At 52.6% G+C, this 10,495-nt stretch overlaps 2 protein-coding genes across 2 annotated transcripts; both read right to left on the reverse strand.

Annotated features, from left to right (window-relative positions):
• Window positions 1-1,015: 1,015 nt before the first annotated feature.
• Window positions 1,016-1,975, reverse strand: LOC134515954 (olfactory receptor 52B2-like). The gene has a single exon (XM_063335655.1). It carries the CDS (start codon window positions 1,973-1,975, stop codon window positions 1,016-1,018), a length of 960 nt encoding a protein of 319 aa, XP_063191725.1.
• A 6,532-nt stretch (window positions 1,976-8,507) lies between these two features.
• On the reverse strand, window positions 8,508-10,283 carry LOC134513613 (ubiquilin-1-like). The gene has a single exon (XM_063330605.1). The coding sequence runs from the start codon at window positions 10,281-10,283 to the stop codon at window positions 8,508-8,510; it is 1,776 nt and encodes a 591-aa protein (XP_063186675.1).
• Window positions 10,284-10,495: the final 212 nt, after the last annotated feature.

Genomic DNA, 10,495 nt, shown 5'->3' on the forward strand with positions numbered 1-10,495 from the left:
CGCCCCCGACCGTGCACACCCCTGGGAGAGGCGGAAAGGAGGAGCCGTTCACCTCTGCATCTTCCTCTTCCAGCCCCACAGGAGCTGCTGGCGCCAGCCCCAGGTTCAGCCCCAGGGCCGAGGACATCCCCCTCCTGCGCTTCCCCAGCACAAGAAAGCAGCTTGTCTATCTCTGCAGCTGCCATCCCACCTCATCGCCTCTTTCCGTCTTGCTCTGCCCCGTCACTCAGCGCTCAGCTCCCCTTTAAAAGGGGCAGCGGCTTTCCCATAAGGACAGATTTTTGGGGTCCGTGAGGACAGGACACCGGGAGTTTGCCTGAGCAGAGACTGACGCTTCTGGAGCCAAAGGTACAGCTGTGACGCCTCATCTGATGCCTCTGAAGCATCCCCCTCCTCCGTTATATTATCTATCTTATTAAAAAATCCACTATCTTATTAAAATACATTTTCAGGTGTGTTCTTTTTGGAACAGTTTTTCACCTACGTGTTTATGCAAAATGTGGGCAAATAATATAGTTAAGGAATAAAGAGACCCCACGCATGCTAACGTGCAGCACTTGCTTTTATTTCTCTGTTATACCTTTTGGAGATATTTTCAATACTATCAATTTTAATAAAGAAGCGGTTCCTAAAATGAACTCCATTACACACCTGTGATTCAGAAGAACCGGTTCGCTACACGTCTTTTCACCCGACTCCAGAGAAAACAGCGAAAGCCGCCTGCCCGCACCTCGCAGGGGATTTCCCACGAGTGACATACCTGGGGTAGGTTCTCCTGTCTTTGATCACCCACCTTCCACCACCGCCAACTAGGGGTCCTGGCTTTTGTCTTTTGTCTTACATTTTCTACAAACCGTCGGGGAGAGCGATGCGGGGATGTTGGGTGTTCTGTATTGGACTGTGATTGCAGAAGGCACGGGCACGTTGCCTTAAAAAGTGCAAACCCAGCACTTGGGGTGGGGAGCTTGGCGTCCCACCAAGGCGTTCCTCACTTTCTGATAGCGACATCTCACTCTTATTCTTGCAGCAAACGACTCTTGGGGCAGTTGAACACTTTCATAACCTTCTCTTTTATCTGCTGTGTCCGCACACCATACACCACGGGGTTCATCAGTGGGGGGAAGAGCACGTACAGGTTGGCCAGGAGAATGTGGGTGTGGTGGGGGATTTCCTGACCAAAGCGGTGCGTTAAAACAGTGAAAAAAGCAGGAATATAGAACAGTAATATAACGCAGACATGAGAGCCACAGGTGTTGAAAGCCTTGTGGCGGGCAGTCCTGGAAGGGAGTCTGAATAATGCCAGCAGAATTAAGACATAGGAGACAGCAATGAGTACGACATCTACCACTATTGCTGCAAAAGGCACGGCGAGGCCATACAAGACATTGATGGAGATGTCGGCGCAGGCCAGCCGGGCGATGCCCATGTGCTCGCAGTAGGTGTGCGGGATGACGTTGTGCCCGCAGAACGGCAGCCTTTTCAGAAGAAATATACAGGGGAAAATGATGCAGAAACTTCTCAGTAAAGCCACCAGCCCGGTTTTGGCAACGGCTGACTGGGTCAGCACCGCCGCATGCTGCAAGGGGTAACAGATGGCGACAAACCGATCAAACGCCATGGCCAGCAGGATCACCGACTCTGCCGAGAAGCTGAAGTGCAGGAAGAACATCTGGGTCAGGCAGGCGTCGAAGGAAATCTCCCCCGCTCTGAACCAGAACAGAGCCAGCATCTTGGGCACAGTCGTGGTCGACAGCATCAGGTCAGCGATGGCCAGCATGGACAGGAAGAGGTACATGGGCTGGTGGAGGCTACGTTCGGTCCCTATAACGAACAACAGGACACCGTTTCCTAGGAGGGCAGCCAGATATATGGAGCAGAACGGGATCGAGATCCAGATGTGCGACTTCTCCATGCCTGGGATGCCAGCCAGGATGAAGGTTGCTGGTGTCAAGTTGGTAAGGTTGAGCGGTGGCATGTTTCACCTGAAAGCAAAGGCAGAAGACACTGCAGAATATTATTTTAGATGCTTAAGCTCTTCCATCACTACAAAATGCCTTGCATTACCTTCTCTGACCTGCTAATAGCCACAGCCAGAGGTCTGAACCCCAACTGTGAAGACTCCTGGTCTGCAATGTATTGCAGCATGCACTTGTACTCCTATTATGCGTAAACAACAGTGTCCAAATTTTCTCCTCACTTGATTTTAACACTATGTAAGTGTATTTTTCTTCCAAGTACTTCCACTTAGACCAGAGGGAGTGGAGACAGAATCAACTCTTACTGCACAAATACCTTAAATTGATGTTCTGTAAGTCCAGAGTAGAAGGAAGGAGCCGGGATCGAGAGAGGAAAGGTCAAGTGTTTGCAGGGATGCACAAGATGTTCTCAGACATCAGGAGCTGCAGAGGGGATAACGGGGAGTTTTAAGGTACCTGGACTCAAGCCAGGTTAGACAACAAAAAATCAGCTCTAGGTTTGAAGATTTGCCGACCATGTTCCTTCCTTACCTCCTAAGTTCTCTCTCCCTTTCCTCGTGGTTCTGGGACCCAGTTCAACTCGCTTTGCACTTCTTTGCCAGTGCAAATCTAGCAGAAATAAAATTTAACCAGGCACTTGGAAAGACCTTTGGGTCAGGAGAAAACCCGTGTGAGATGGAGAGGCCCCACCAGCCAAGGAAAGGGGTGAACTGCTGCCCCGGAGAGGTCTGAGGGGCCCTGGAGGCTGGATCAGACCCAGACTCACACAAGTTAAAATGGGATGTCACTTTTTTTCAGTGGCTTCTGCAATTACAGTCAGTTCTTATACATCAAAACTCAAAACAGGAATTACCCATAACACAGCCGAGATGACAAAGTGACCCAAGTACTTGAAAACAAACCCGCGAGGTTTCTGCATACCAAAATACCGACTCCGTGTATAAGAAAAAAATTGCATTTTAAACCACCGAGTTGATTCCCTGTTCACACTCAGTAAGAGAGAGACTTTTCATGCCTAAAATATCCTGAACCCAGGAAGTCCAAGGAGCCTGTTCCGTAGAAACAAAACAGGACAGTGGACTGGCAGTAAAAATAAAATTAGTCAAAACAATAACTAATTCTGTAAATGATTTAAAACAATTCGGTATAAATAAAAATACACGCGGTATATTAACAGACAAAACATTATTAATGCTGAAAGCATATATATTCTGTGCTGTCATACCAAAAGCTACTCACCTCTTGCAAAATTCAAATGTGAAACTGCAAATAAATAAGGATCCAGGTGGGAATCTCAGTGCAACCGGGAGCTCTGTGCCAGAGGAGCCTCTCAGCGTTAGACCCCTTCCTCCAGAATCTAATCGCCACCATAAATCTGCATTAGCACAAATACAGCCCTAAGGATACATTCCTACCACTACCTCTGAGCAGTCGCTTGCATTCTTCTCTCCTAATATCTTTTAATCTTAATTTAGACTAGAAGCTATAACCGAGGGAAAAAAAATCCCATTCCTGCGGAGCTGCCTGAGGATTACAAACAGGTCTGCGGAAGCCTGTTGGCATCGCTGCAGAAGGCTTTAGCTGCGAGCACCTCGGTTCGCCCTGCGCGCCCCCAGAGAAGGGCCCTGCTCGAGGACGCGTCCCCCCCGGGGCTGCGAGGGGCGAGGGGACGGACGCCCCCCGCCAACAGTCGGCCTTCAGGAGAGAGGTTAGGGAAACAAAACGGGGTGGGAGAGAAAGGTTTCGTTGGTGATTCACTGCCTCCTAACAAGAGGATGAAAATAATAGAAGTATTTCTGTGGCGTGGCCCCGGGCAGGTCGGCGGCTCTCCCGGAGGACGGAGACGTGGGATGCTGCAGCTGAGCCGGGAGAGCGGCGGGCACCGGCCGGGCTGGTCCACACTGGCTTTGCTTTCCTGAACATCACCCCATGCGTGGTTGAATCCCGCTCGTGCTGTCCCGCCACCCTTAACTCGGCACCACCAGCTCTCAAAAACCACCGACTCTCAGCTAGAGAGCAGCTGATCCCACGGGCGGGCGAGGGGAGGCTCTTCACACCGTTACAGTTAACAGGGAATTTGGCGTCTCTGCGCCAGATTCTCAACATCCCCAAGATCCTCCTGGCCCTGAATCCACCACGCAAACAGCTCACTGGATCCCTGACCTTAAGAGGAGCGTGGGTCGCGGCTGCGCTCCGGACACGGTCTGCGGTGCCGGAGCCGGGGCGGTGGGGACTCTTGTACCTCCGCAGGGTCCCAGGGGACGGAGGATACGCCGTGCCCTGCTCAGCAGCTCCATAAGTGCCCCCTCAGCTCAAGAGACGTGCCCTGGGATGTCGTCCCCCCCCCACCTTTGCCCCACACGCGTTACGAGCGTGTTGCTCTCCGCAGGGATGCTGGCAGGTCCCCAGCGCCCGGCCCTGCGCCCGCCCTGCCTCCCTTCCCTCCAGGCGCACAATTATACTCGCGCCGCTTTGCGCCTCCCGTCCTCGGGGCCCTTCTCAGGCCGACGCGATGGAGCTGCAGGTTGTGGCAAGACACACAGCCGGGCTTTGGGAAAACAGGCGTGATGAGTCCTAAAAAAACGGTCTGACCTCAGCAGTGCTGAGCATCCAGACGTACAAACGCGATGCAATTACTTTTGCACATACCTTAGCACAAATGTATAAATAGCAATCCGTGTTTTAAATGGATTATTGAGTGCGATACACAACACTCTTGGTGATTAATGCAATAAAAGGCATTTGGAAGTGTTTCCCCACAGCAATGAGAGAGGCAATCTGTGGGCTGTCCTCCTGTAGGGGGTGGGAGGAAGAGTTTGGGGCTTGGGAACCCTCCTTGGATGAACCTGGGGACACCGCCCCCGGTTCCCAGGTCAGACGGTGACCACCCCTCCCCTCAGCCCCCTCACCAAACGTAGGGTTAGAAACACATTAGCCTGCAGGAACTATTTTCTGCAGGCTGAATCATTCCGGTACACACCAGCCTGCGAGCGGAGGCAGCTGTGGATGTCACAGGCTCAGCAGCACGCCCACACCTGGAGAAACACGGGAAGATCTCGACCACAAAAAGGAAAGAAACAATTCCACAAGAGCAACTGCGGAGCACAGCATTCAAGACGCACGGAACCCCCAAAGGCAGATGTCTAGATGTTTAGAATGGCAGGCACTGCAGGTATTTGGGGTTGCTGCACAAAATAAGACATGATGCCTGGCTGTGTCGGAGCCCAGGGCCAGTAGGGGTTGCTCAGAGAGCTGCAGGGTGGCTGGATTGATGCTGCAGTGGGGGATCAGCCCCCCTGGTTTGGAGGGTAGCAAGCATCACGGACACAGGCTATTCTGTTCCTGCCAGGCTCCCAGTGCTGCACCCATGCCTTCAGGTGACCTTTAAAAAAGCCCGGCTGCCAAGGATAAGGACCAGCTTGCTAACGAGGCAGACAGCTGAAGTTTATCAGCCCGGCCGCCTCCATGGGCAAGGAGAAGTGAGAAGGACCTGAAAGCAGTGGCAGGGCTCGTACCGTCCTGCAAGCACAAATGGTCCTTGTGCTCCCCACTACACGGGCTGCAAGGGACCACAGTCCCCCAGCAACTGCCAAATCACACCACAAACCCCATACAGAAGCTGAGCAAAGTCAGGACACCGTTTGGGGCGGGGGGGGGTGGGGGGAATATATCCATTCAGTGATTTTTTCACGTGTCATGAGTTCCCCCCAGCTGTACCAAAATATTTATATGGAAAAAAAAAGTTAAAATGTGTTTAAAGTGGAAAAATTATTTTATCACATTTTTTGTAACTGAAACCTTAAAACTGCTTGAATTTGAAACACCAGCATTTTAAAGAAATACTTTTTTCCACCAATATCTTTTGTGTGTAAACGCTCCATCGATTTTTAACACACTTTCTGAGATGCCCTGTTCTATTCCTCCTCATCTCCTGGGGAGAGGGACACAAGAGTCTTGCAGGTCCTGTGCCACATCTACCAGCCCCATGTGGATGTCTCAGATGCCCAAGGGCATCTCCGGTGGTGCTGGGCTCCTCCGCGTGAGAACGGAGCCATGCCAAGATCTCCACTGGCTGCAGCAGGAGGCTGGATGCACAACTTCACGGCTAGATCCTTACCTTTTGGGGTCTACCCCCCACACCTATCTCACTCCAGCAGCAGCCTTGGACAATCAGCCCAGCACAGGTCACACAGGCTCTGCACACATCATCGGCCTCTCATGACCGCAGGGGCAGCCGTTGTCATCTGGGTCTTCGAGCACGGCCCCAAGCAAAGGCGTTTCACAGCAGCACGATCCTGAAGCATCAGGGGCAGTTTTAACCACCGGGGAGGTTTGCAAAGTCTTGACTTGGTGCAGCTAACACATTCCTCAAGCCACGGCTGCTGCATGGAGACCCTAACGAACCTGTGATCACCACCCCCCCGGATAAACTACATCCCTGTGGCCAAGGGGAGAGCGCAGGGCTGAAGCTTTGTCCATCAGTAGACAGAGGACTTGACCAAGATCAGCTTGTCAAATGCTGCCAGAGGCTAATGCTCTCGTAGGGAAGCAGCTTTATCCCAGCAGGTGAGACGAAACACGGCTGCTGGGCACATGCACGGTCACACACGGGCTCTGCCATGAGAGAGGGGCATTTGCCGGCCACAGTCTGTTGAACACCAAGCCCATCTCCCCAGGACCAGTCCTCCAATCCCCTCCAGAAAGGTGAAAAAAGAGGGTGTGGGGAGAAAGAAGGAACAAGACGCAGAATAGCAAGGAGAGATAGGACACAAAAAGTCTGAATTTGTCCTAAGGAGAACAGCTGAAGAACCACAAATGGAGCAAGTGGAGGAGGAGGTGAAAAACAGTGAAAGAAACAGGTAGAAAACCTTGCGCTGGACATATTGTAAGGGAAGGATGCAGGAAGGAGAGCCAGAGCCCAGGTGGTGGGGCAGAGGGAATGGGTGAAGAGCAGGAAGGGAGGGATATGATGGGACTGGTGGAGAATCGGACAGAGGGACCAAAGGACAGGGGTCTGGGCTAATCCTGACCTTATTTGCACGAGGCAGGGCTGGGAGAAGGGAAGCAGGGCTGGGAAGCTGCTCCATCTCCCCTGCGGCAGGAGCAGGGCTGGCCAGGACGGGGGTTTGAGACGTTATAGGCAGGTCTGCAGCAGCAAATCTGGAGTGCCCAAAGCTCCCGAGCAGTTCTCACAGTTTGCGTTATAGAGTCAAGGCTGTGAAAAGCATTGTGGCTGCGTACGGCACAACCCGGCTCACAGCCCTGGCCTCACAGAGCAGAGCAAAGGGGACAGGACTCACAAAGGGCTGGAGCCCCTCTGCTGGGAGGACGGGCTGAGAGAGTTGGGGGGGTTCAGCCTGGAGAAGAGAAGGCTCCACGGAGACCTTGGAGCCCCTTCCAGTCCCTCAAGGGGCTCCAGGAAAGCTGGGGAGGGACTCTGGATGAGGGAGGGGAGCCATGGGACGAGGGGGAAGGGGTTTCCACTGCAAGAGGGGAGACTGGGCTGAGATCTCGGGCAGAAATTCTTGGCTGTGAGGGCGGTGAGCCCCTGGCCCAGGTTGCCCAGAGAAGCTGTGGCTGCCCCATCCCTGGAGGGGTTCAAGGCCAGGTTGGCCGGGGCTTGGAGCAAGCTGGGCTGGTGGGAGGTGTCCCTGCCCAGGGCAGGGGGTGGCACTGGGTGGCCTTTAAGGTCCCTTCCCACCCAAACCATTCCATGATTCTACGACACTCAGCTCTGGTCCCGAGGAAGGGTTTGGAGAAGTTGCCTTCACCCCTGTGCGTGACATTGAGGAAAGCACAAAGGGTTTGGGATTTGCTGACAGGAGAAGCTCTGAACTGGTGCATGAAACTAAAAACTTCCGTGCAGCAACGCATGGGTAGAAACCCATCGTGAATATATTTGGGATGAAAATCCGACTTCCAGCCACCACTGGTGGTTACCATAACCCCCATGGACTTCTCTCCCATAGGAGAAGCAGCGGCAGAAATGACAGACTGACTTTCAAAACAGCCTTTGCTCAGTTGAGGAAAGGCTGGTGCCCACCGTGACAGGGATGAGACAGCTCAGGCACCCCCAGTCTCCCTGCTGTAGGGCCAGATTTTTTATTTAAAAAAAAAAGCAGGTGTCAAAGTGCCCCTGTCTGTTCTGGAGTCCAAATGGGTGCCAAGCTCATTTATCATCTGGCCTTCAGCATCTCTGGGTCTCAATTCTTAGCCTGTAAAAAGGCATATTTTCCCTCCCTGGTGTCTTTTCTTGGCATGTTTTTTCCCCCGCACACACACCTGGGTGGCAGGCTCTCTCTATAAAGGGGTAGCACCACGTTCAGGTAGGGTTTGCCCTCACAGTTTCCACACGGAAAGGTCTATTGCTTGGGAATGCAAGAAATCCTCACAGCCAAGAGGAAATTTATTCTCATGGTCGGAAGAACGCTACAGCACACAACTTCGTGATACGCACGCTGCTGCTTTTATTGGGTGCAAGACAACCATCGACAAACGAGGCACTGTAACCACTGCATTTGGACAAACCGGTTACGGCGTCTTGTTTGATGATGGTCCTTTTGCCAGTATCTTCACTGCTTCACTGATGTCTCCTTCTGCATCAATCAGTGCCTGCAAGTTTGCGCTTTGATCCTGGAAGCCCATGTCAAAGAGCTGCTCCATTTCTCTCTTAAATCTGGTCTGTGGCACCTCATCACCCATCACCATCTGACTTTCTTCTTCATCCTCATCTGACATCAAAATTGCATCCTCCTCAGACTCACCGCTTTGTGCCGAGTCGTCCATGCTTTCCAGATCCACGTGGGAGTCCTCCAAACCAGGTATAAAATCTGTTACTTCTATTGAGAGGGTCTGTAATCCCAGATGGATCTGCAGCAACGCTCGCAGGGCTCTGGGGTTTCTCAGCAAGGATGAAATCTCAGTGTCCTCCATCTCCGGTGGCAGCTGCTGTGGCCACTGACCTTGAGGTGAAGCATTTCCATCGCTTGGTACCTGAGCGCCGTTCAGCAGTATTTGTGCTGGGCTGTCGGGGTTCGTTAATGCACTCTCCAGGTTTTGCATAAGTTCTGGGTTTCCCATTATCTGCCGAACCAGGGTCCGAACCTTCCCTGAGTTGGGTATCGCTGCACCTGCCGCAGGGTCCAAACTCGGCAAGGCAAAATTGTCGCCTTCACTGCTGCTGGCAAACTGGTCATCATCGTCATCTGCGTTATCGCTGACGCTGTTGGACTGCGGAGCCCAGGGGTTGGGTAATGGCCTCCGGTTTTCAGTATGGGCTGGTAGCCTGCCTCCATGCGGGGTGGGGTTACTCTCCAAGCAATCAAACGGGTTGTTGCCCAGCTGTGCCTGCACAGCATCCAAGATTGGCTCCTCAAATTCCCTGTACAGCTGTTCCAGAGCACTGTACCCACCGGGGATGCTTTCGAGGTTGTTCATGGCCACGTCGCGGTTCCTTATCATCTCTTGCATTACGGCAGGATTGTTGGAGGCCTCTAATATTTCTGTGATCGTGTGGGGGTTGGTGAGAATCTGACCGATCTCGGGATTTTCTTCAGCCAGCTGCTGCATCTGAGGGTTGGACATGATGAAATTCCTGATGAGATCGACACTGTCAAGGTTGTTCTGCACCAAAGTGCTCTGCACCATCTCGCTTATCAAGCTGTGCATGTCTTGTTCTTGAATGCTACTCATCAAGTCCATCATGTCTGTTTGGTCCAGGCCTAGGAGATAGGCACCTGTCACCCCAAGGAGGAACCCCAGCAGAAATGCGTTGTTGTTGATGGTGTTCAAATCCAGGCCTGAAGTGACGATCTTTGACAAGATATCCTCCATGGTCTCGGACACTATTTCCTGGCTGATGGTGATGGAGATCAATGGCCTAGGCAGGTTATGATGCATCAAGCATGGCTGGTGCAGATCAGCTGTGCTTCCCAAGGAGAATAAGTTGGAATTACTGTGGCTGGGAGTTTGCAGCAGAGTGGTCGCTCTTCCTTGGTCTGCCGGGCTGTCCTGTGGTCTCTGTTGGGACCTGATGACTACATAAATGGTGACCCCACTGTGAACTCCATGCTGGCTCAAAGTGTCTTGATCCTTGAGAACTTTGCCAGCAAATATCAGGACCAGCAAATTAGGGAGCGTTTTGAAACGCTTGGCAACTTCTTCTTTAAACTTCTGGATGGTGCTGCTCTGAGCAACCTCTAACTGCTCCTTCTGCTTCAGTGTCTTCACAGTCACTTTGATGGTATTTGAGGGATCCGTGGTGACAACAGGTTGATTGGTCTCCTCTGCCCCTTTGCTTTCGGACATGGTGGCTCTGAGACCAGGACAGCGCTTTGGTCTGTTGAAAAGCAGAGGTGCCGTCAGAAGGTGGGAAGCAATGCGGGGCAACGGCTGCCAGCTGAAACCGGGGGGTGGCTGCTGCCCCTGCTATGGTGACAGTCGCTGGGAGAGAGCAGTGACACAGGGACAAGGACCGCCTCTCCCCGCAGTGCAGACCGAAAGCACATACCAGCCAGATG

Source organism: Chroicocephalus ridibundus, chromosome 1, assembly GCF_963924245.1.
Source record: "Chroicocephalus ridibundus chromosome 1, bChrRid1.1, whole genome shotgun sequence".
Classification (NCBI taxonomy): domain Eukaryota; kingdom Metazoa; phylum Chordata; class Aves; order Charadriiformes; family Laridae; genus Chroicocephalus; species Chroicocephalus ridibundus.